This window comes from Pogona vitticeps, chromosome 1, assembly GCF_051106095.1.
Source record: "Pogona vitticeps strain Pit_001003342236 chromosome 1, PviZW2.1, whole genome shotgun sequence".
Taxonomy (NCBI): domain Eukaryota; kingdom Metazoa; phylum Chordata; class Lepidosauria; order Squamata; family Agamidae; genus Pogona; species Pogona vitticeps.
Genome location: NC_135783.1, coordinates 277328229 through 277353884, shown reverse-complemented (window position 1 = coordinate 277353884; position 25656 = coordinate 277328229). Strand labels below are relative to the sequence as shown.

Here is a 25656-nt window from a genome sequence, read left to right as displayed (position 1 = left end):
TCTGTTTTTTGCTTGAAGTCGGAGTTAACTCCTGACCTCCATCTTCCACCTGCCAAAGTTTACATGCCTTCAACAGGTATTTACCTTCTTCACATGAGTAGATTTTAAACAGAACCTGATCTTTCCAAATTTTCAAAAAAAACAGGATGACCCCATTGGTATTTGAGATTATTTTTTGATCAATACTGCTATAACAGGCTTCATAGATTTTCTCCAATTTAAAGAGTCACTGCTTAAATCTTGGGAAATCTGCAGCTTAGTACCTCTGTAGACCAGCTGGTCTTGTTTTTGTTTAATTTCTCTCATAAATTGTTCTTTCTTTGTGTAATTAAAAAACTTCACCACCACTGGTATTGTCCTTAGGTTTTTGGGATTACCAACAAAATGAGCTCTTTCTATGTCTTGTTCATCCAAGTGTTGTGTGCCCGTTATGGAGTTAACTCACATTATAATCTCTTTTTTGAGGTCTTGTCCATGTTGCAATTGAAAATTCATTATTTTAATGTTGGACCTTCTGGAATTATCTTCCAGATAAATCAGCTTTTTGTTTGTTTAGCTGATTCTCTCATCCAACCTGCTTATCTTGGTCTCATTTGATTCTGCGCTGTCTCCCACTTCCTTTACTTTCTGTTTGACAATGTTCAACTCCTGTGTCATTCCTACGACTTGATCTTGAAGCCGCCCAGAGTGGTCTTAATCAACTAGATAGGCAGGATATAAATAGAATGAATGAATGAATGAATGAATGAATGAATGAATGAATGAATGAATGAATGAATGAATGAATAAATAAATAAATAAATAAATAAATAAATAAATAAATAAATGAATAAATAAATAAATAAATAAATATTAATGCTCATTTCAATAGACTTGGCTCGTCTTGCTGCTTGCTCAAACTCCTGACTCATTTTACAGGACATGTCCTTCACAACCCGTGTCAGTTCATCCATTGTTTCTTGCTTAGCTTGGGATGGTAAGGCTTTGCTCTCTTACTCTTTTCTTTCTAATGCGGCTTCCACCCTCCTCAAGTGTTCCAGGCTGCAATCCAACAGCATGTCAGAAGTTTTATCTAAAGCTTTATCTCTTGTCGAAGCAGGAATTTTAACAACCTTGTCCTTCCTCTTTAGCATAGAGAAGAATAATTAAGAATGAATATTATTGTCAGATGCTCTCATTAGAAGCAGGGCTCTAAAAACTCTAACAGCTTATCAGACTCAAAAAGGAAAGCAGTATTCCACTCTAAATCAACACAGTCTTTAAAGAGTTTAACTAGATATATACATTCCTTATCTTTCCCTCTGAAGGTTTACGTAGAAAAAACAGTCTTCAAAAGGAAGAAATGCATTTTAAAAGTTGTTTACCATATGAGCAACGCAGAGGTTTAGCTTTTAGCTGCCCGTTCCACCTGAGCGGAAGTGACGTCCATCAAACAAATTTCTAAATGGGACAATGGATGCTAATATGGTTTTGAAAGCAGGCTACTGCATTGAACATAGCCAAATCATCAGGTAGCTATTCATCACCCAGATATTAGTGTTTGAAGAGCCCTATTGAGGCATTTTCTTGAACTCATGCTTGTGAGTTCAAACAATATGGTGTAATGTGAAGGAGTAGACTTAGAAGACTACAGACTGAATCCTTGTTGAGCCTTAGAATGTCACTGTTGGGAGTGGTACTGGTAAAAACACTCCTTAAATAAATCACTTAAGCCCTCTTAGTGTCGTTATAAGTTGATTCTAACTTGATGGCATATCACACAAAAACACACACACACACACACTATACATGTGTCATGATGTGAAATGTTGAGTGTATAGGATGTTAAAATAATCAATAGAATGTATAAAAAGTAGCCCTGAAGATGAAAGTACTTTTGTAATTGAGACCTTAACAATAGTTTATGGTAGTTATTGCAACTACCATAAACTATTGTTCAAGTCTCAAGTATAAAAGTAAACAATTAGCCAGTTCTCTCCAGTGAAGCAAGGTCAATGTACCATAATATTCATGAGAGCTGAACATGCTTTACAAATGAAAACAAAGCATAAACATAGAATGCAGGTCTTATAACATGCACTATCAGTGGCTACAATATTCTGGTTTTCCAGGACTCTGGCCTTCCAAGATTCTGCATAAAGCAACAGAATGCTTTATGTTACAAATCTTTGTTCTTCTAGACTTTGCAAAATTTTAGTCAAAGCAATGACATTACCATTATAGTGGCAGCTTGCCAGATTCTGAGTTACAGTAAGTGCAACAGCAATAGAATTTCCTGTTATTATTTTTCCTGGTGCACCAGGCCCTTGGACCTCAACATCCTGATGAAAGGATTGTTGCTAGTTGATGCGGGAAAGAGAAGGGTATAAATAACGGTCATAAAAGATAGCCAGGGCAAAGAGCACAGGATGCCAGGAGAGCACTGTTAGAGGGGAGAAAACACTGCTGAAGTGCAGGGTTACATTTTCTCTCTCTTTTATGCTGATGTGATAATTGCTTATACTCTAGTTAACTGTACGATCTGTTACAATATTTTTAGAGATGTGACTTGAGAATATTTATAATTAAGTTTGTTTAGATATTCGATAGAGAATTCAATAGATAAAAAACAATATAACACATTTATACCTGCATGTATGTGCCTGTTCAATAAAAAGAAGAAAAGTAGAGATTTTGTTGCTCATTCAGCTTGTCCATCTTGCACGGAGCAAAGCTAAATGATATGCAGAAGAAGGGAATAAATTGTACAGGGTGCAGAATAGTACTCTTGTTCATTCTGGAATGAACCCTTTTTCAAATAAACACCAGCTGTGATGGACAGAGGCCTCTGATTTTTCCCCCCTGGAGGCCCATAAAATTCTGTCGGTCTCTTAGGGAAAGGCTCTGGCATTGGATTCCTTGATCTGACACATGGGTGGAAGACAGAAGTGTAAACATGTAAGGCAAGTTCCCATGCAAATGTCTCCACACACCCCTAAGTCACTAAAGGTCTACAAACGATCTTCTGTGTTCAGTCCAGTGTGCTTACAGAGCTCCTATAATAGTTTTCAGTTCAAATGTGAGTAACAAGCTCCCATAATTAGGAGGTCTGCCTTATCATTATCCCCAGTCACTGAACCTCTGTAACCTCATTTAGCTAAACATGCTGCTCCTCTAAGTGACCTGAGTCACCTTAGATACTCTTTGGGAAGAAGGTGGTTTATAAATAATAAAATGAGATAAAATATAAATGGGGGTGTTGAGGTATGTGTGCTCTTCTTGTGCACCCTAATCCCTGCTACTCAGTTAGCCCTCCATGAATCTGGGGAAATATTTGAACAGGGGCAAGTTAAAAAGGGTTGTATTAAAAGGAACAACAATGACATCTTCAACCAAAATTTATTTCTCTGTATAAAATTACAAAACCCACTTTTCTTGCTGTGGGGCACATACATTTTGACAACAAAATTTCTACAGCAGGTTTAAGGAGCACGTTTCATGCACCAATTTCTGCTACATGTACAGCGTCCAACAAGAACTGGGGTTACCTAAAATGATGCAGCAGGGGTCCAGACCGTCGTTATGTCCGTCTGTGTGGGGGCTTTCGTATATGAATACAAATAGAAATACCCCCATCTCTAATAAGGACACTTGATTCCCACCCTCTCATCAAGATACATAGATAAAGCTGTAAATGGTTAAAAAAAATTCCCTGTTCAGACCTTTTGTAAGCTGGTGCTTAGTCTGAAGAGAAGACGTGCATTTTCAGACTGCTTTTATTCCTGCCTTCATGGGTGGAATTTATTCTCAATGGATAGAAACAACTCATCCTTCTTATGAAAGCCACTCATTTATTATTAGTGATATCCCCTGCAGTGATGCTGAAAATCAACCAAGTGAGTATTTTTAATGGTTCTGTCTAAATAGAAGAGTCAACCGTTTTTCCTCATGAACAGCCTGATAAATATTACAGCCTCTTAATTAAACAAAGGTTAAAATAAAATTAATTTGATAATGCTAATTGTAACCTTCCAATATACACAGCATGAGAGCTCAAAGGAGCACATATTCCAGGTGCAAGTGATAATCAGCCAATGCTATTATGGGTTACAAGGTTTATATCAGCAACATGGTGCAGCAGGGTGAGAGGGAGTCTTTGCAAAAGAAGTGCATGTTTGTAGAAATTATTTTAAGGATCCAACTTGTATATTTTGAGTGTTACAAAATGATAAGAATGTTCTTATTTGCATTTTTTTCCCATGTATAGTTGAATACACAATTGTTGTGTTACAACATTGTAGTGCATACATTAAGAGGTTACAGTGCAGACTGAAATATCAGCAAGCAGGGGAATAGAATGGTCAAGTGGGCAGTGCTTGGTACTGATAAGATACTACAAGTGTCAATCTTGAAGGTATGAAGAGACATGGAATGAGCACGCAACTACAGAAGTCTCTTTTTGTGGGTATTTACCAAAATCTATGGGTTGCTTTTGATGTCAACGAAGTAATAAGAAATTAAAAGCTAATAGATTCACATGGTTTTGAATCTTGCATAAAGTGGAGAATACACATTTAGATTTTATTTTACGGTGGGGTCTTGACTTAAGAACGGCTGGAGTTAAGAACATTTTGACTTAAGAACCGCTCTCATAGGAAAATATTGACTTGACTTACATACTAAGATTTGAGTTAAGAACTGAAAAAAAACACATGGGAGGCAGGGAAAGTGTAAAATTTGAACTTTCAGTTAACTGTTGGCCAGTGAAAAGGGTGCCTGTCTGCTTCCTCACTCCTCCCAGCGTTTAGAGAGTGGATTGGGAGTCTTCAGACTGCCTGGTACTGCCTGGACTGTATTTTCCCTGCCTTCCCTGAACCTTTCTTGACCTAAGAAAAAAAAGAAACAAAATATCCCCCTCTAGTGGTCGAAGGCAGAATAGCAGCTTCCCATTAGTTTCTATGGGCGGAAAAGAGCAGATACGGATCAAATGGTTTTCAGTGCATTCCTATGGGAAATGCAGATTTGACCTGAGAACTTTTTGACTTGAGAACTGCCTTCCAATACGGATTAAGTTCTCAAGTCAAGACCCCACTGTATTTGAGTTGTTATAGCCTCTTGGGAGTGCTCAAGAGCACCTCCCCAAGCTACAGATCCCAGCAGTCTGTGGGATGGATACATGACAGTTACAATGGTATCAAACTGACAGAATGGTGTGATGTATGTACACTCTAGAGCTCATTGTTCAGTGATCTCAGCAAGCCTCACTATATGAAAACTGAACTGAGATATTTACACCTTTGAAAATGAGTAACAGAAGGAAACAATCTAAGATACACAGAACATCTTGTTCCAAGACTTCTCTGTAGATCGCTAGATCTATCCAAATCTCTGATTTTTTAAAAACCACAACTTTGTTTTGAACTTTACAATAGTCATAGTTTGCAGGGATTTTTTTAAAAAAGCAAATAATCATTATTTAATAATTTAACATACAAAAACAGACCACAGCTGTTTTTTCTATTTCTTTTTAGGCTATTAAAATGTAAAAAGACAACGTAAATATTGTCATATTACAGCCCATGTGAGTAATTAAAACTGTACTCAGATTAGGAGATGAATGACTCAAACATACTAATGGTGTTTATTCTAACCACTTAAAAGAGAGATGGCCAATTCACTGTCATCAGTTCTCCTTTCCTGACCTTGATAAATCTGAACTTGGAAAAGTTGTTTTCTTTTTGGGAAGAAAACGCCCAGAATTCTCCAGTATGCTGGATCAAGGATTCTGGTAGTTCTGGCCCAAATAAGTATTTTTCCCCCCCAAGATCTAGAAAAAGAAATCCAGATAAAACTCTGAGATTTAAATTTTGCAACCTCTAGGTTGCAAGGATTTGGTTGTGCTATTCTGTATCAGACAGGTTGTTCAACTATTCATTAAAATATGTGTTCTGTTTCATTTTGTAAGACTTTTGTGGTGTTGTTGTTTTAAGTAACTGAAATGTTTGAAGGAAATTAATATCCTGGCTGGCTTGTGTTTTTCTCTGAGGCAGATATTGATGAGTGTGCTGAGGGGATCATTGAATGTCACAACCATTCACGCTGTGTTAACCTCCCCGGGTGGTACCACTGTGAGTGCAGAAGCGGTTTCCATGACAATGGAACCTATTCCCTTTCTGGGGAGTCCTGTGTTGGTAAGCAAAAATCAGCAGAGAAGTTTTGTCATCTTTCTGCATGGTGTCCTATCCTAACCACAATCATGACCAAAGACATTATTTAATGCTAAACCTAGAATGTAACCAATCATTTATTTAAGCTCAGCACTGTTTTGTGTAATAGAAATTACTTATTATTATAAGAGAGATGAACTGTCAGGTCTCTAAATTGTAATATAAAAAATTGGGCAGTTGGAGGTCATGCTGAGGATTTGCCTCTCTTAATCGTATCCATTGAATCACTTAAGACAAAACATGTCCTTATCTGCATAGGTTTATGCTGTTATCATCTGTAGGACATATTACTTTACCATTCAATTCTTCTAGTTTTACAATCCCAGCATAAATGTGAAGCAATGCATTAAATAATAAGTCAGTATTTTATCCTCACTGATTGCATTCAGAATTTTGTTTAATTTTAGCAGAGTGTAGTTTTAGCCATTTGAACAAATGCTGTATGATTTATCTTCAAGTGGTTAAAAAGCCCCTCAGGATACTCTTTGCAGAGTCCTTTTACTGCAGTAGAGAAAAAGCAATTGATTCTTATCTGTGATGTGAAGCAAAAAGCTGGACCAACCAGAAGCAGATGCGCATGTCCGTTAATCAACCAGAAGAAAGAAGAATCACAGTCTCACAGTAAATGTCCTACAATTAATTGTTAATGCTCCCATTACCTGCTAGCCTCAGTTTGTCAATCCTTTTTTCCTCTCATTGCCCTGACAGTTTCTGTCCATATCACAAGTTGGTGAATGATGATAGCAGCTGCTGGTGCTCCAGAAGCTTTGGGTCCCAAGGTTGGGGGTCACTGCAGGTGGCAGTCAGTAGTGGCAGCATAGGTTTTGCTTTGCTTTGGGAAATCCCAGCTGTTCGCTGGCGGGCAAAGATGGGTGGCAGGGAAAAGCGGCCACCATGACAGTCTCCTTGGACTGAGTCAACTTTGTCACTGAGGCAATTTTGTGTGGCACCTCATGTTGAATGTTTGTTGTGGCCAAGTGGAGGCAGCTTGCTGGTGTTGTGGGACTGTTTAAGCGTAGCGACCGCTTTTAGTAATCTGAAAGTAAGTTGGCATTTAGACTCCTCCTACAAATATGTCTGAAAAAGAAAGGGTGTGTTTGTTCTATTTCTTCTCTGCTGATATGTGTGGTTGTCAGTGCTTTCTGTGAGGAGGGGAGAGATGGGTGCTCTGCAGTTTGTGTGTGTGTGTGTGTGTGTGTGTGTGTGTGTGTGTGTGTGTGTGTGTGAGAGAGAGAGAGAGAGAGAGAGAGAGAGAGAGAGAGAGAGAGAGAGAGAGAGAGAGAATTAGAAAAGGGAGAGGGGAGAGAGAAGTGTAATAAGCATATATGCCGTCTGCCCTCATCTGTGCCAGTGTATTTAGGTGCAACACTCCACAGATGACTTTCCCATGGTTGCTTGTCTTGCCTTATCATCAGCATGTGATCACAGGCAAAAACTGCCCATTCCACCTGTGGTAGTTTTGGCATTGTAGTCCAAAGTAACTTTTATCATATTTGCTTAGGTGCATAAGCTAGAGGACTTTTGAATCTTGATTAGAGATGGGCACAAATCAGGAAAACAGCAGTTTATAATGGAACATGGCTTGTCACTATTCACAAATAGAGATGGGGGTATTCGTATATGAATACCCCTGCACAACTGGAGCTAACGATGGTCCGGCCCCCTGGAGGTCCACTCATGTGTCCACTGCTGCTGCTGGCCCTGCTCTTCCTTCCAATCACTCTGGTGTGCCCGCTTAGCTAGCCACCCCTGGCAGAAGGAAGGAAGATGAATCTCCTTGCAAGGCTAGCCAACCGGGCACTCTGGAGTGATTAGAAGGAAGAGCAAGCTGGCGGTGGCAGTGGATGCACGAGTGGATGGTCCAGTCCCAGGGGCCAAACCCTCATTAACTCCAACTGTGCAGGGGTATTTGTATTCAGATATGAATACAAATACCCCCATCTCTATTCACAATCAATTGATTTTCCAATGGAATAAATTGTTTCATGGCTCGTGCAATTCTGGATTTCTGGAAGCAGTAGAATGGCCCCCAGATGAGCTAGAGATGCCAAACTCACCGCAAGTCTTCAGCTGACTTTCTTCTCCACCCTCTCCAAGCTTAGTGAAGATTGGATCTGGGTTACTTGAGTTATAGTGCTCCAAAGCAAGGACCCCAGGAAAGTGCTCTTTAGTAGCTGGCTGCTAAACCACAAAGTGTAGAAATCACCAATACTGGTAATAGTTCAGTGTTTCATTTTGTTCTAGGCATGTGTGTTTCACTGCCCATGAAACAGACCAGACCAGTGAACTGCAACCAGTGAGGAAGGGAACAGCTCCCCTTACCAGAAGGAGTTGCAAAATGACAACCAAAACAAACATGGGGAAAAGCCGATATGGTGCCACAGCTTCCACTATTTGTTTTGTCAGATATGAATGTATGCCCCACTCCCACAGTTGCTGCTTTGTGCCACAGCCAGTTGGTACAGTGGCTTTAAAAACAGAAATCTAATTGGTTGTTGTGGGTTTTTCGGGCTCTTTGGCCGTGTTCTGAAGGTTGTTCTTCCTAACGTTTCACCAGTCTCTGTGGCCGGCATCTAATTCTTGGTTGCCATCTGGCAAATCTATCTTAGAGCAGTAGTTCCCAACCTTGGGTTACCCATGTGTTCTTGGACTGCAACTCCCAGAAGCCTTCACTGCTAGTTGTGCTGGGGTTTCTGGGAGTTGCAGTCCAAGAATATCTGGATTACCCAAAAAATGGAAAGTAATGCCTTAGAGTGAAGCCAAACTATGTAGCAGACTTCCCACCTGAGTTTCAGGCCAGGCATCCTCAGTTTTAGGAGTAAATAACGCAGCACTTAGAAGCACTGAATTACTGCTGCCTTGTAAACTGTACCAATGGAGTATATGTTTTAAACCCAGGGAGAAAAATCTGCCAGAATAATGACATGACCAGGACACAAAGGCCTTTCTGTGTCTGCGGTTTATAAATTATAAGACTAATCTTCTGGGTTGGTACCACAAAATTGCCCTTGTCCTCTGTGAACCCACTTATTCTTTCATGTCAGCCCAGGTAAATGTGGTGCATGCCCAAAGGTCTAAGGCTTATCATCCATCAGACCTTTTGGAATGTATAGGATTACCAGGAATCATTCATGGAGTCTACAATGAGTTTGATATATTTAATTTAGATGCTAGAAGCATAGGCTTGCCAAAAGAAAGCTAATGTGCTTCAGGAATCTCATTTTTTCTCTTAAGTAATCCATGTATCACACAAGTATGAAAAGCATTTTTTTTATTTACAGTACTTCTGTTTTTTTTTATTTGCTGCACTTGTAAATAAATATACAAGTATACACTTGTATAAAAAGGAGTATGTGCCCTAAAGGTATTTTCTCTTGAAGGCTTCATATTGCTACATGCTTCATATTGCTTCATATTCAAATTTTGGATGGCAGTGGTGGAATTTTTCCCTGTATGCAGGTATTCCGAATGCACATGGTAGCAAGCTTAGACTGTATTTGCATTTTGAGAAGAACCCTCTGTGGACAGCTCTAAGGCATACAGATATTTCTTTTGTGTTCAGGAATGCTTGAAAAATAGGGGTCTTCTTCCAAATACAATTGGATATTAGATATTTTTAGACTACACAGAGAATGTGTATACTGGGTTATTTATGGGTACTAGGATTCATTGCTTCCTTGTGTGTTTTCATTCTCTGCATGTAAAAATACTTGCAGAGAACAAGTATGTTTGAATTTTATACTTGAGAACCAACTGTCTCAAGACATGTGGCCCCAAGATTCTCAGAATGTCAAAAACTAAAAGTGTGTGAATTATTTGCTCCATTAAATTTTTAACATGGATTAAGCTGTCTGCAAGTTGAGTCCTGGCAACTGGACCTCTTTCTTATTAGGCTGAAAGAAGAAGTTACTTAGATGAGTAGCGATATATTTCAACCTAATGAGAAAGAAGTCCAGTTACCATGATTCAGCTTCCAGATAACCTTGCCTGGATGACTAAGAATCTTCACAGATGGATTAAGCTGGCACCACGTCTTCAGGCATGGAACTGGACACAATTTGTGTTTGGGAATCTATGCATTTTTAGGCTTTTGATTAATTATTTGAAGCCTCTCCACCTCCAAAATGACACACAAATACATGTGCATATTTGAAAATGTTCAAAAGACACTGCAGTTTTCCAAAACATCCCCAAATATATTTTAGTCAATGGGCACTTTAAAAAAAAGCAGAAAATACATGCAGGAGCTTTTTTTGAATAATAAAGAAAATAACCCCAAAGAATTAGCATGGAATTGTATTAATGATGGGGAAGAAAGGGATTCTTAGAAATGAAGCTGGCAGTTCTTCCCATCCACAGCATAAACTATGTGTCCAACAAGCAAAGCTTATCCCTCCAAGCCATCTTCTTGGAAGACACCAAGCATACAGGTGTGACGTCCATGTTTTACTATGAGGAGACTTATTCAGAGGATTCCTTGCCTTGGTTAAAGTAGAAATTGATTGAAAGATTCTTATTTGTAAGTGAGCTTCTGCTTGAAGAGTTACAACATTAAGAAACACATAGTGGTTCCTGCTGAGATAGCTTAATTTCTAAAGCAAGAAGTGCTGAGACTCAAATCTCCCTGGATGTTATAAACCTTCCACTGAAAGCCATGATTCTGTCATGGCCCAGTTGTGACTATGTAGCAATGAAGCAAAGATGCTCTGTTTGGCAGGTCCTCTTAGAGGCAGAAGTTGCTTGTTTATTCTGTGCTCCGCAACTGAGCTTCTTGTCTCTGAAAAGCAGGTCTAGTAAGCTCTGGCCCAAATGAAGCCTAGAGTGCTTATGAATAAAATGGGGAATGGGTTTGTTTGGATTTTCTTGATTCCTCCATTTCACTCCCAGGGTTTCCTAGCTCTCACTCACCTTTTGCATCTTCTTAAACTTGTTATAAGAAATTCAACTAACATCTAGAATACAGATTGGTAATACAGATCGGTTTACAGGATGGTTCCAAGAGGTTCTATGTGCACAGTTTAAAAAGCATGTGGCTAAACCATGTACTGTACAACGAAAAATCACAATCACTGCCTGCACTACATTTGCCTCAGTATTAGAGCCATTCCATTTCTTCTGAGTTTGTAATTTCCGGAGTGGAATAACTTGTAGTTCAACTAAAAATGTCCTTTTCTATCCACTTCAGTTTACTGACACCAAATGCTGTAATATTTACATGTTCTATTTCTTGCTTTACGATTTCCAGTTTACTCTGATTCATACTTCTCATGTATCATGTTCTAATTGTATGTGTTGTGCAGCATTCAAAATTTTCCTTTCTTTGTACATCAGCTACTAGATGTCCCTTTGGCTTTAATGTAGTTGTGTCATTTGTGATAGCACTATTTGTACTTGTCCTTTTTGCATCCCTAGTAGCTCATTGAGTGCTTACAGACCAGGGAGTCTTATCCTCCAGCACTATTTCTTGTTTCATTTTAGACTGTCTCAATATAGGGTATTTTAAGATAATAAAATTTCACCAGTGGTTTATCATTGCCTCTTTCTGTGCAATACTGACACAAGTAAGTTTGAGTGTCACCACCATTGTTTGTGAAAGATACTCTACAAGTGACACATTCAGCTACCTCTGTTGCCCAGTATCTGCCCTCCAGAAGTGTCTCCTCCCCATTGCCATTTGAAACTATCCATTCTCTTCTGTTGAGGAGGCTGTTACTCTTGGGGAAGGTGGGTGCATCTTAGTCTGGTGCTTGCTTTGTGAATATTCCATCTTGGGTGAAGTCCAGCCTCATAATGGAGTCTTGCCTCCTGACAGCATTGCTCTCAGCTTCTCTAACACACTCAAACCCCCTCACTATGTTAAGATGTGATCCAAGGATGGGACTACTAAGATACAGTCCTTAATTATGGGTGAAATTGCTTTCTGATTTTTTTTTCTCATAGCTGTCATAGACTCTGTGAAACTCTGGGCTATATTTTCTGTGATTCCCAAAATCTCAAGGTCGACACAATACCACAGTGCACACATACATCTTTTCTAACTGATAAGATTCACAAAAGGCTGCATTTAGTAAATGTTTGTTTTTAAAAAATGGATAAGAAAACTGTAGTGGGTGCAGAGACATATATTTTATTTTGACCCAATGCATTGTGACCTTCAGGGACACTGATAAAAAACAACAATATCCAATCCATTCTGTCTACTTTCAGTTTAGCCATTAGAAACAGAATGTATGAACTGAATGTTTTGTTAAGCAGTGTCCTTGAAGATCCAATTCAACAGACACAGCACCTAATAAAGTATATTTGCACAGTCAGATCTTTTATCTTTGTGCCTAAGCTTCTGCACCACAGATCTCCCTCTCTTTCTTTTCTTTTTGGTAACTCAAGTTCAGTATCTAATAGAAATTAACAGACGGTGATACTCTTTCAAAAATATATTTAAACTACCAGATAGCATGTAGTAGAAAATTATCTCCTATTGCATCCTGTGCAATAGGAATCCAACCAGCATTTCTAAAAGGAACTCATTATGAGCACTGGCCAGTTGGCCAGCATTTTAAATTCTTGATGAACTGAAACACTCAGCTGAAATGTTTTCTATGTAACAATCCAAAAGTCCTGTCCTTGCTAAGTTATTTTTAAGCAGTATGGAAATACCTGTGTGATAACATTCAGCAACATAATAGGGAAGGTTTTAAACATAAACATAATAATGCTACCTATACATTCAGCAGTCCAAAGTGTATTAGAAAAAGGTGCTGTATCTATGTTAGCTAAAACCGTCTTGGATATTTGTGGTCATGTAATTCCATCAATTGGCAAAGTGCCACAAGGTAAGAGGTGGGCATAGGTATTGCCTGTCACGCACAGAATCATAAATGTGTATGGTAAGAAATGTCTGCACTGACTTCTTGTGGCAATTTGCCACAGGAGTTATGCCTGCAGGCATAAGTAACATGGTTCTGGTCACTCTAGAGTTATCTACAGTGGTCACTGTAGTTTAAAACAAGCAGAGTTATCTAAAATAATTTAACTATTGTATTTATATTGCTGTTTGTTATGTAAAATTCACTAAGCTGTTGTGTTTCTATGCAAGGGAACATCAAGGGGACCCATGGGGTTAGTCACCATCATGCAAAACTGTGAAATTTATCCCTGAACAATGCGCCACAGACCTGGCATTTCTGCTTTCATAGCCTCATTGTCCCTGGGATCCAGACTTTATACAACAGGTTGGTTAACACTCCTCCCCCCCCCCGCCCATTTGGTTCAAATCCTCTGGGTAGTTCTCCCTTGGGTAGTTTTCTTCACCTTTTTAGTGTCCTTTTTCTCACATACATTCCTAATTAACACAGAGGTCTTTCTTTTCTTTTCTTTTTTTAAAGCTGCCTTGGTCTTTCAGGTTGGTGTCCCTTTTCCAGCACTGTACTTAGATTGCAGCTGAGGCCAGGCCGAGCGCCTTCAGTGAGGATGTAGTCATCCTCACAGGAGACCAGATATCAGGCTGGTCTAAAAGTCCCCTGGTGAAGATCCTCTCTTACTATGGCTACACTGGACTAAACTCAGAATATCCTGGGGCCTTGGCTTTTCAGCAGGATATCCTGAGTTTAGTCCAGTGTAGCCATAGTAAGAGAGGATCTCCATGAGCCAGGAACTCTTCTACCACACCAACCACTCTCGAGTATCCAGCCACACCTCCTTCTGCTTCAACTCCAGTTTCCTTCCCATCACTAACAATCTCTTCCACTGCTATACTGCTCCCTCCTTCCCTTCCTTCCTGCCTTCAGGGATTCCTGGGGTCTAGTCCCTGCGGGGTGTGTGCATGCCTTCATCCTGTCTCAGGTAAAGCCCAGGTGAAAGGTTCCAGATCTACTCCTCCAGTAGGCTGATGCTTGAATGGGTTGCAGTAGGCCCCTGCCAGGGGCTGACAGCCTCCTGCTCACAGCCATGCAGAAGAGATATAACTCTGAAGTGCTGTCCTCTGAAGATGCCGGCCAGAGAGACTGGCAAAACGTTAGGAAGACCAACCTTCAAAACACGGCCAAAGAGCCCGAAAAACCCACAGCAACCATTAGATCCCGGCCATGAAAGCCTTCACGAATACAATTCACAATATTGATAATCATGTTAAAGTTAGACTTAACAACAACAAAAACATGGTTAATTATGCCTTGGTGAGGTAAGCTGAACCACCTCTCTAAATATAAAGACTGGGATTTTCACACAATGGCAGAAATTTAGGGCAAGATTCTCTCAAATCCAACGAATGTGCTACAAATGGAATTCTAAAATAGGATTTTAGGAGATTTAATATCCAAACAGTGCTAGCTTTCTGCAGTTCTGAACTGACGCTTGCTATAATGCAGTGCACGTCCAATAAATCCAAAGCAGTGGATTTCACAGGTGTGATTATGTCACACAAATGACAAATTTCACAGCATTTCATGGCTTTACTATGTAATACTCTACATGAAAGACATTTCTACTTAAAGTCATTACTGAGTGTTTAAAATTTTGCAGAATTATTATTCTGTTGCAAGCAAAGCTATCTGAAATAACCTAGTAGAACCCTAAGGGTTCTGAGGGTATAATGGATGCTCCATTTCTCCTGCCTTTTTCTGAAGTTTTAAAAACTCATCATCACTGCTCAAAGCAAGAAGTCATTAATATATTATAGTAAAATAGTCCACATTCAAGACCAAACTTAGATAAGCAGGAGGGATTTTTCCCTGTTAGATTTTTGTGTTAAGAGCACAGTGAAGAAACATTTTCACTGTGAAAAACTGAAAAATTGAAAGGCAAGAAAAATCCTCTTGCAGCATTTTTTTTAACCTCAGAATTCATGGGGTGAATCAGACATAAATACACTGAAACCATAAAGCATATATTGGGATACATTTGGAACAATGTAGGCTTTATAGAAAGTATGTCTTCTTTTAAATGCTCAGAAACATTAGAGATGGATCTTAATCCTGCACAAAATGGTATAATTGACTGTTGAAATTTGGTTCATGTGTCAGAGGAGAATAGACATGAAAATCTTGCAACTTGTATATGCTAATATCAAAATCTGTTCTCTGAGTATAGCTGTTTATGTAGTCAAAATGGAACCAGTTAATTTGAACTGAACTGGCCGGAGCACTTCCATACACACACACACACACTCACCATATTTTATGTTTTGTTTTTCCTAAGAGGGGTGGGGACTTTAAAGGGAGGAAAACAGAATATTCTTCCTCAAATTAAAATGTCCCAATAGCCCATGGAATGCTGACCGTCTCCAGAGGTAGGAGCAGGAGGAACATAAGCAGAAATGAATGGTGAATCTTAGCCGTATAAGAGTAGTACACACTGTGATCATTGTGTTTCACATGTCACCTGTTACTCTTACAGCTCAAAATATACTCACCTCATGTTGAACTGTATGGCAATGGCAGAGGTTCACAAGGTTAGACATTGTTGTCACCAGGTGTAAGCTATAAATGGAATATGAAATTAATGGGGTTGTTTTAATGAAATAGCATTGCTAAGCCATCTGCTGCTTTACGGCTCTGCCAAAGAGATTAAACCTTTAAAAAAAACGCTATTTATACTAGTCTCTAACAGGCTTTAATTTTTAGGAGCAATTATACCAATGTAATACTGAAGCAGATTGTAATGTTTTAAAAGTACTTCAATTTCTTTTTAAATGTGACTGAAGGGAGAACTCACTGATTGCTTATAATGGTTCCACTTGCTTCAGAAACAGCTATAAACCAAAGGAAAATATGGACATTGCGAAAAGATTTCTACTAATCATATACAACTTTACAGAGCTGAAAACTATTGGCTCATTAAAATGAAAAAAATATATATTACCATTGGGATGCTTCGAGATTTGACAGATGCTCTAGTGTGCTTTATAATGCATGAGAAAACACATTGTGGGCCGGTGGGTGACACTTACACTTCATCTGGGTTAGTTGTTTGCTGTGAGCAACACACACATATTTCAAGAGTCTGGTGATCTGCTCATGATATTAGTATTCTGTAAATCACTCCACATAGGACTAGGCTTTCCCACTCCTCAAGGAATAGGCAGAACCATCGACTGTGCTCCCAGAAATCTGGGCAGAAGCTTATTTCACTCAAAATTCTAGACTGATCCCTTGGATTTCATGTTGCCCCTATGTGCATTATGCCTCTGGTAAACTCTGAGTTTGGAAAGGAAACAGATGTAACATTGATTAAAAGGTTGAAGCAAGCTGGGAAGTGCTTTTGAGTTTTGAGCTCTAGAGACCCCAACAGCAGATGCTAGTTATTAACAAACTGTTTCTTCTCTTGCAACTGATAAAATAGTGTTGTGCAAGGGTAAGTGCACAAGTGGGGAAGTGTACATGCACATATATGTGTCCACTTACATGTGCACCGACTCACTGAAGAGATAACAATTCCACCTTCTGCCCCCCCCCTTCTTTCCCCTCCTCTTCTCACCCCCCACCCTTTTTCCTCTGTCCGTTCTGGATTTATATGATTAGTCAGTGCCATATGGTTATTTTTTCAGAGTTATTGTTGTTGCTTTTAATGTTTCTATTTTAATTTTTGTTTTCTATTTTTCTCTCTCTCCCCCCCCCCCATTATATGTGTTGTAACCTGCCAAGAGCAGTGCTCTGACACTAATGGGAGTGGGATACAAATTGAACAAATAAAATATTTATTTATTTATTGCATTTATACCCCGCCTATCTAGTCGAACGACCACTCTAGGTGGCTTCCAGCATATATAACAACATATAATATATAGCAATTTTTAAAAATAAATTAGAAATAGTTCTTGTTTCCAGTTAATGCCACCAGGTACTGGGGAGGAGCATTCTGAACGTAGCATCACATTCATTCAAGAACTAGAATTATTGCTATTAGTCTATTTCTTGCTTCATTCCCCAAAACACACACACACACACACTCGGTAAGAACACCCAGAATACCCATCATAAATTGTTCTGCCAAGCCCACTCCAGAATGTGTATGTCTGCAAGATTTGTTGTGACTACCATCTGGATGTTTATTTTGATAGGCTTATTTTAAAATGTTTAATCTTACATATTACCTTATCAATATGTTGACTGATAGGTAGGATTTACATACAAGCACCAAGGGATGGATTTTGCTGAGGTGAATTTCTCATACAACAAATGTATGAGGAACAGTTCATCTTCTAAAGCTCTTGTGCAAGGAGGTATCCAGTAAGTCCTTTCATGGTCTAAGTCAGATCTCTATAATCAGGGATTTCTGCCCCATCACAGCATTGGACTCTCCTGATGCCCAACAAGGTCCTGGTAAGAATCTATAGGCATCAGATATATTGAGTTACCACCTGAGACAGGCCCCAAGGAGAGGAAGAAATTCAGGTGAAAGTATTTTTGATTTAGTTTATGGAGGCAAGCAAAAAAAAGGTGGTAGATAAGGATTGTGAATAATACAATATCTATACAAGATGTTGTAAGAGCAGACATGCCCTAATAGTGAGTTCAGCCTTCTGCTATTTTTTGCTAAATCTATTGCATAAACATTTTCCTGATCATTAATGAGAACATCTGTGGAATGGTGTATAACCTTTATACCTCTTTTGCCTTCGGGCAGTTAAAAATAAAAAAAGCACTGGGAAGGGAAATGTCTGGTGTGTATTTGGCCTGATAGCAGAGCTACTTCCAGAATATAATGATGGAGGTAGTCTGTGGATGTCTGTTCCAATTTTGAGAATTTGATGTGGAAAGAAAAGACAATTCCCCACCCTATTTTTATTTTTATTTTTGGGGGGAGAATTTATTGGTGGCAGTCCACTATTAGCAGTGAACACCTGTAGTTAATCTGACCTTTGTCTCACTCATTGCCTCCATCAAGGAGGAGAAGAAAATTAAAATATCTTGCTGGAATGAGCGATAGCCACACTGCTATTTTCAGATTCTTTTTTGGAAAGCACAGCTAGATGTGTGCTCTTGTGTGAGCTTTGTGCAGCTGTGGATTGTCCTTGCTTCTTTATGTTCATTTTTAAAGGCTGTGGGGAAAGGTTGATAAGTTTAATCAGCCAATTAATCAACTAAAACTATCACAAGTCTGAGCCAATTTTAATCAGTGAGGGCAAATTTTAATGAACAAGACAAGGAATTATGGGCATACTTCTGAAGATTAAAAAACCCAAAACATTACTTAATCACAATATGATCCTTGTTTAAACCGGTATTATTTCATTTGGCCTTTGGTTTTTAACCTTGGCTTTTTAATCCGATTTTAATGTAGAATACATTTTCTTGTGCATCACTTTCTATTGTGGTGTGCAGAAGAATTAAGAATAAGTCCTTCCAATATATGATAAGTAAAATAGGTATGGCTATGATTTCTTTATTTAATTGTATTAGCAAGTTGTAACAAATTCATTTCAATTGCATAATGTCATAAAATACAGAAAAAGTGTTATGCAATAGTGGACAGTAGGGCCATGCAGTTTCTTATCTACCCAAATGGAACCAGATTTCTGTTTATGAATTTCTCTGAGATATATTAATCAATCACTGGGTAACTTACTGGCTTAGATATCTGGCTGTGGAGCCAGAGTTTGGGAATTCAGTTCCTCCCTGTGCCTCCTTAACAGGATCTGGAGTCAATGATCCATAGGGCCCCCCTCCAGCTTTGCAGTTTTAAATTATTATTAGCCCTAGCTGTCTTTTTCCTTGTAGTTGTTATAAGGTTTATAATGAAGAAATATTGTTTTGAACACAGTGGTTATCTGACTAGGCGCTTTAGTTAATTGCTATTGATAGACGGCACAAATTAGTAGCTGTCACGGCATCATATGACAGTGACTTTCACAGGTGAAGTGCTGCCAAGTGCAGCAGAGAGCCAGGTCCATCCATGGCCTGAGATCCTGCTCCCCATCTTTATATCTAGTTATTTTTCAATGTAGGAAGGAGAGGAAAGAAAGCATGTGAAGGGGTTGAGTTGTGCATGAGAGACTATGTATCTGCCACCAGGGTTCCTACTCCTTTATGTTGCATCAGCAGGTCTTTGCATTCTTCAAATCTCTTTATCCCAACAAACGGTGGGATTGCTGCGATAACTGCCATTTTCCAAACTTCTTCCAGTTCAATAGCATCTTTTGTAGTAAGTACAAGTGCAGGAAGAAATCAAATGGTTTGAAAGGACTTGGTTCTCCATTACTGATAATATGGGGAAAGACAATATGCTGTTACTTTTCCTATTTATTTTCTTTATTTCCTTGTTCCATTATAGTCTAGATGGAAAAAATCAAACACATTTTTCTAGCTGTCTGACTGGAGTAATTTTTTAATTAATATTATTTTCTATTGTCAATGTATCATCAGTTGTAACTTAATGAAAAATGAGGGAAATTAGAGAAGCCTAGTTCTTTTAAAGTACATGAAATTTCGTGAAAACAACAAGGAGTATTGTGACATTTTATAGGCTAACTTGTCTTATTTCACATACGTGTTCATGGACTGTATGCATACACATTTAAGGCAGTGATGTGGACCTCACAAGCCAATATGTAAGGTCTCCAAGAACCTCCATGGGTCAAAATGCTGCAACCAGAATGCTGATTGATGCTGGTTACACGGAGCATGTAACTCCCTTATTAGCTTCACTGGCTGCCAGTCTGTTTCCAGGCTAAGTGCAAAGTGCTAGTTATTACCTATAAAGCCCTATATGCTTTGGGTCCAGAATATATGAAGGATCATATTACGCAATATGAGCCTAATAGGCTTTTAAGGTCATCTGGATAGGCCTTTCGCTTCCCAAGCTCAGTTGGTAAAGCAGGCAAAGACCTTCCTTTTCAGGCAAGCCTTACCTCAGTAACTACATAGCTACGTGTATATGATTTTTAAAGAGATGGATTGTTATGCATAACTGCTTTGACTGGATGTGTTTTTTACATTTTTGTATTTTGCCTTACTCAGAGTGCCATTTTTTAAAAAAATGTCTACTTATTCTTAGCTTTAATGTTGCCTTTTAATGATGCAAGATGCCTCTTTACTCATTGTTTTTACCTCTAAATATTATTGTTTAATGATGCTAGCCACTCTTTGTATACTCATTGTTTTCAACTTCAGATTTTGTCTTTCAGTGTTCTAAGCCACGTTTGTCCTTTTCAAGGAGAAAGGCAGGGTTACAATAGTTAAAATAAATTAATAAAATAAATTGGTGAAAACATGAGAGAGGGTCTTCTCAGTAACCGCCCCCAGGCTTTGGAATCTACTGCCTTGAGAAGACAGGTTGTCTCCCTCCCTCTTGTCCTTCTATCATTAGGCAAAGACCATACTTTTCACACAGTGATAAGTGTCTAATCATCATCATGTGCTGCCAAGTCAATTCTGATTTATGGTGACCCTTCTCAGAGTTTTCCAGGTAGAGAATACTCAGAAATGGTTTACCATTCCCTTCTTCTGGGGTGACTTGGGACTTTGCAGCTTGTCCAAGGCCACACAAACTGATTCTACTTGCAGAAGGCACAGTGGGAAATCTAACTCCTAACTTCTGGCTCTGTAGCCAAATAAACTATCTAGCCAGCATCATAAGTATCTATGGAACACTCTATTTGTTTTTTTTTTTTTTTAAATAGATGTTCTTAGCGGTTTTTTAAAATGTTTTCAAAAGTATTTTTTAATTCTGATCAATGTTTAATTGTTTTTTCAATATATAGTTTTGTATGGTATTTTATGGCGAAAAAGGCAGCACATAAAAAATAAATAACTCATGTCAGGGTTGGAGAACAAGATAACCATGGTTTAGTGGTTAAATTGTTGGAGCTGGACTTAGGAGATCCAAGTTCAAGCCCACACTTAGTTAGCTCTGCATGGCCTGAGTCTTCCTTTCAGCTTGACATATATCACAGCTGTTGTGAGGCTAAAGTGGAGGAAGTTAATGAGAGGAAGGACAAGTGGCATATACTCACTGAAATCCAGCAGTAAGTCACAACTAGAGTTGGCACACTGATTCACCACTTCCCTACTATTCCAACTTATTGCTGGATGTGACCCTCTATCTTAACTTTACTGGAGAAGAGGCAAATTGTGGTTACTAGGGGGAGGATTTCTATATGTCACATTTTTTTTTTCTGCAGCCTATGTTTGAGCTTTTGGGTGGGTATGAACATGTTTATGAGTAATCTGGTGAGAAAGGCCAGATTATTTATCAACATGTTTGAATTTGCTTATGGGTTCAAATGTAGGTTGCAGAGAAAATGTGAAATGTCATAGAAATCCTGCCCCATAACAAATAAAGTAAAATAACTGTAGAGTATTTCTGAATGAATTTTGGTCTCAAAAGATCAGTTCGGTATCAGTGAAATAAAGTAAATGAACTTGCAGTAGTTCACAACTTCTGGTTTCACTGTTGCTCTTTTTTCTTTTATTATCATGCTGAAGCACATGTAAGCACTGTCTCAGGTCAGTAAGGATTAATGAGAATGTGTAATTAGGAATTAGAATTCAGATCATGAAACTGAACTGGTAAAACTCTGTTTTATTAATGACAAGTATAATGCACTGACTGTATAGTCAAAGGCTACAATATGTTACATTTAGAGGTGTGACTATCTATGTCTTTGGAATACAGATCCAAAAGGTTTAGGAGATGTAGTCCCCAAATACAAACATGCATACCTCTAACTATAAAACCATAAGGCTCCAAGTATAACAGGAGAATCAGTTGTCAAACAGTGATGCTCCAGTGCAATCCAACAGAACTCCTGCAGCAAAGGGAGATGGGCTAGTCCTCTAATTTGCAGGTAGATATAAGATCTCAACATTTTTACTTGATGGTACATCATCATCATCAAAAAGCACCAGGCACAGTCAATCAAAAAAATAAAAACATCGACAGGTATTACATAACAGATACAAGTTTTAATCAAAAACCTAAGTATCTGTTAAATATCAGTGCATTATGTATGCTATTTCTAATATTGCCGTTTTTTGTAGCTCTGATGGCGTGATTTCTGAGATTTACAACTGCTTATAATACTAAGATCGGGTGACAAATGAGTTACAGGGCTCAGCAGGCCCTGATGAGGAACTGTGACAGGCTGCTGCAAGGCTACTCGAACAACATAAATGCAAAACTTGGACTCTTGCCGAAAATTAAGGAATTATGGAATGTTATTACAAGGCAAGCCCAACAACTCGTGGTTTTTTTAAAAAATGAAAATTTGGAAAAAGTAAACACCAAAACAGTGACATAACTGAACAATGATTAGTGGACTAGAGAAGGTTTATCATCTGGCGTACAGTGTTTTCAGAACTGAAATTGCAAGAACTAGAAAAGATGGCAAAAGAAAAATCAACACAGAACAATGACCACAGTATGGAAGATAAATGGAGAGTGGATGCAGACACAGTAGTGGAAGAAAACATATCAATAAAGGAACAAGTTATGGAACAACGCAGAAATTATGAGTTGACAGAGTGGCGAACATCACTGAGGGGGGAAAAAAACTGTCAGGGTTCCAGCATGGGGCCATGCTGGAACCCTGTGCAGGGATTGGTCCCATCTTGCCTCTTGAAGAAACACAGTGGCCCCTGTAATCATTGGGGCTTTGGGAACAATATCAAGAAATTTCACACAGTACTATAAGCAGTTGCAGATATCAGAAATCACGCCATCAGAGCTACGATAAAGAGCAATATTAGGAATAGCATACACACTGTGTTGATATTTAACAGATATTTAGGTTTTTGGTAAAAACCTGAAATAGCAGTTAATGTTTCTATAATTTGGACTGTGCCTGGAGTAGTAGTAGTAGTAGTAGTAGTAGTAGTAGTAGTAGTAGTAGTAGTAGTGGTGGTGGTGGTGGTGGTGGTGGTGGTGGTGATGATGATGATGATGATGATGATGATGATGATGATGATGATGATGGTTTTTTCTTGGCAGAGTCTACATTTGCTGTTAGCACTAATTCCATGGATGTTAGCTTTCAGCACGAGTGCTTGTTCTTGTTCAGCAAAAATCCAAAATCTTCATCTTTTATTGATGAAACAAGAGGACTGTCTGGGAATCTTTTGATTAAGTCCTTCCCTCTAAAAACTTAAAAGTCATTAGTCAAAACCCTGTTGCTTAGTGTATTAAATTGCACCAGAATAGGCCCATTGAATCCATGTGATTGGGTGAGTCAGAGTTAAAATAGACATAGTAAATCATAATTAGATTAAGCCTATTTGTATCATTTGTATAGATGAGTTGACTCACCAAATCCCCGTGGATGCAATGGCCTACGCTGGTGAGATTTACTACACAAAGCAACAGGATTTTGGCCATCTTATATTAAACCAATGCAACTGGAGCCGATTGTGTTACTTTTCACTTGAAGGTGTCCCTTTGTTACACTATTTCAACAAAACCAATATACAGAAATATGAGATACTATTTTCAACTAAATGTTGTAGGGATATAAGTGAGCCCAACCAGTGGTTGCAGTTAACCATACGTTAAGCAGAGCCATAGATAGAGATTAATGAGTTTGGGAAAGTTTGGCAAGTTGTCCTGTAGTTACAATATTACTTAGAAATGAAGCAATATGTTAAACATGTATTCATGAAGGCTTTCACGGCCAGGAGCTAATGGTTGTTGTGGGTTTTTCGGGCTCTTTGGCTGTGTTCTGAAGGTTGTTCTTCCTAACGTTTCGCCAGTCTCTGTGGCCAGCATCTTTAGAGGACAGGAGTAGCACTCTGCTCTGGTGCAGTTTGTTTGGGAGTTGAGTATTTATAGCTGTTTGATCAGCTTTTGTCCTTTTCAGGAGATGGGTGATTATGTTGATCAGTGTGTTTTTGTTGTAGGTGTAGAGATTATCTGTCATTGTGATTGATGGGTGTCATTAGCTGGTCTTTTGTTTGTAGTGATCACAAATTCCTACAATCACCGGTCCTCATGGCTGTTTGTTGACCTTTTGCAGGCTGTATTTTTCAGTGCTGGGAACCAAGCTTTGTTGAGTTTTAAACTTTCTTCTTTTTTGTTGGAGCTCTGCTGTTGTTTGTGGATTTCAATGGCTTCCCTGTGCAGTCTAATGTAATTATTGCTTGTGTTGTCCAATATTTCAAAGAGCCTGAAAAACACACAACAAGCAATAAAACCCTTTCCCGCCTCTTATAATGTCTTCTTCTACTTCATCATAGACTGTGTTACGCTTCTGGTGCAGAGTAAATGAAGACACTTTACCAGCTCTTCTTTGACGGTTATATTTACATATATGTACACTTATATACAGGCAGGTCTCTACAGCACATCTAGAAGTATTCACACAGTCCGACAGCATGCGTGGCAGAAAATCACATCAGAAGAAGAGAACATATCACAGACACAGTCCATATTTATACATAATCTTGTCTCTGTCCAGTCCAATCGGGATCCAGGTAACCTCATCTCTGCACCTGGGCTCTTTCTGGTTTCACCTCATTGCATCAGCTTAGGATGATTTAGCTTTTCTCTCATCTGCACATAATGGCAGCTCATTAATGAAACATATATGGGTTCAGGCCTATAAAATTCTATACCCTGACACCCCTCCTAATTTTTTATGCCTGAACACAGCATAATCCCAACACATTTACACATTATTTTTTAAATTTTAATTTTAACACATACTTGTTACCTATAACCTCTGTGTGTTCTGTATGCATCTTTGCATCTGTGAACACCTTACATTTCTTTATGTACTTCATTTCCTTATCTGTGGTCCCTAACCATTTTCTTTTTCCAAAAGCAGGAAGTTCTAAAACTTCTTTGTAAATTTTTGGTTCTATATAAACATGACACACTCTCACACCACCCATTCCAAACCTCTTGGGTGGTATACCCTTGTTTGTCCTTTGGGACCTTCTGGGACCTTGTGTTTCTGTCTGTGCCTCTGTCTCACTAACCTCGCTAGCGTGTGTTTCTTCGTGTTCTTCGTGTTCTTCAATAACTTCTCCATCTTCATCTTCTCCATTTTCATCTTCTCCATCTTCATCAGCAGAGGACCTCGTGTCTTGCTCATGTGTTTCTTTCTGTCTAAACTGACCTCTTCTTTTTTCACTCAGTGGAATGTATAATTGTGAATTTGCGTGTACTTTGTCCCAGTTCTCCCCTTCATTGAAACTGGCAGACCTAGAAATTACAACGCTTCTATCACCATCTAGAAATCTATACGCCTCTGAGCTAGGCTCATAACCCAGGAACCTCATTTTCTTTGTTTTCGCTTGACCTTTTCTCCTGAGTTGCTTTGGCACATGTACCCAAGCGGTACATCCAAACACTCTTAAATACTTCAAACAAGGTTTCTTACCAAACAGTAAATAATATGGGGTTTGATCTATCGAGGATGACCAAATTCTGTTAATTAAAAAATTCGCAGTTTTCAAAGCTTCTGCCCAAAGTGTATGATGCAACCCTGCATCAGCCAGCAGTGCATCTTTAATGTTCT

The 25656-nt window shown here is 38.8% G+C and overlaps 1 protein-coding gene across 4 annotated transcripts in view; it reads left to right on the top strand.

Moving 5' to 3' along the window:
• The window catches only part of NELL1 (neural EGFL like 1), a 670736-nt gene that overhangs the window by 599509 nt on the left and 45571 nt on the right, over positions 1-25656 (top strand). For 2 of the 4 annotated variants that reach the window (XM_072985884.2, XM_072985883.2), the window contains one exon: positions 6030-6170. The exons of the other annotated variants lie outside the window; for them this stretch is intronic. In XM_072985884.2, coding sequence (XP_072841985.1) covers positions 6030-6170 — 141 coding nt within the window. The remainder of the gene's footprint in view (positions 1-6029; positions 6171-25656) is intronic. 4 annotated transcript variants of the gene reach the window in all.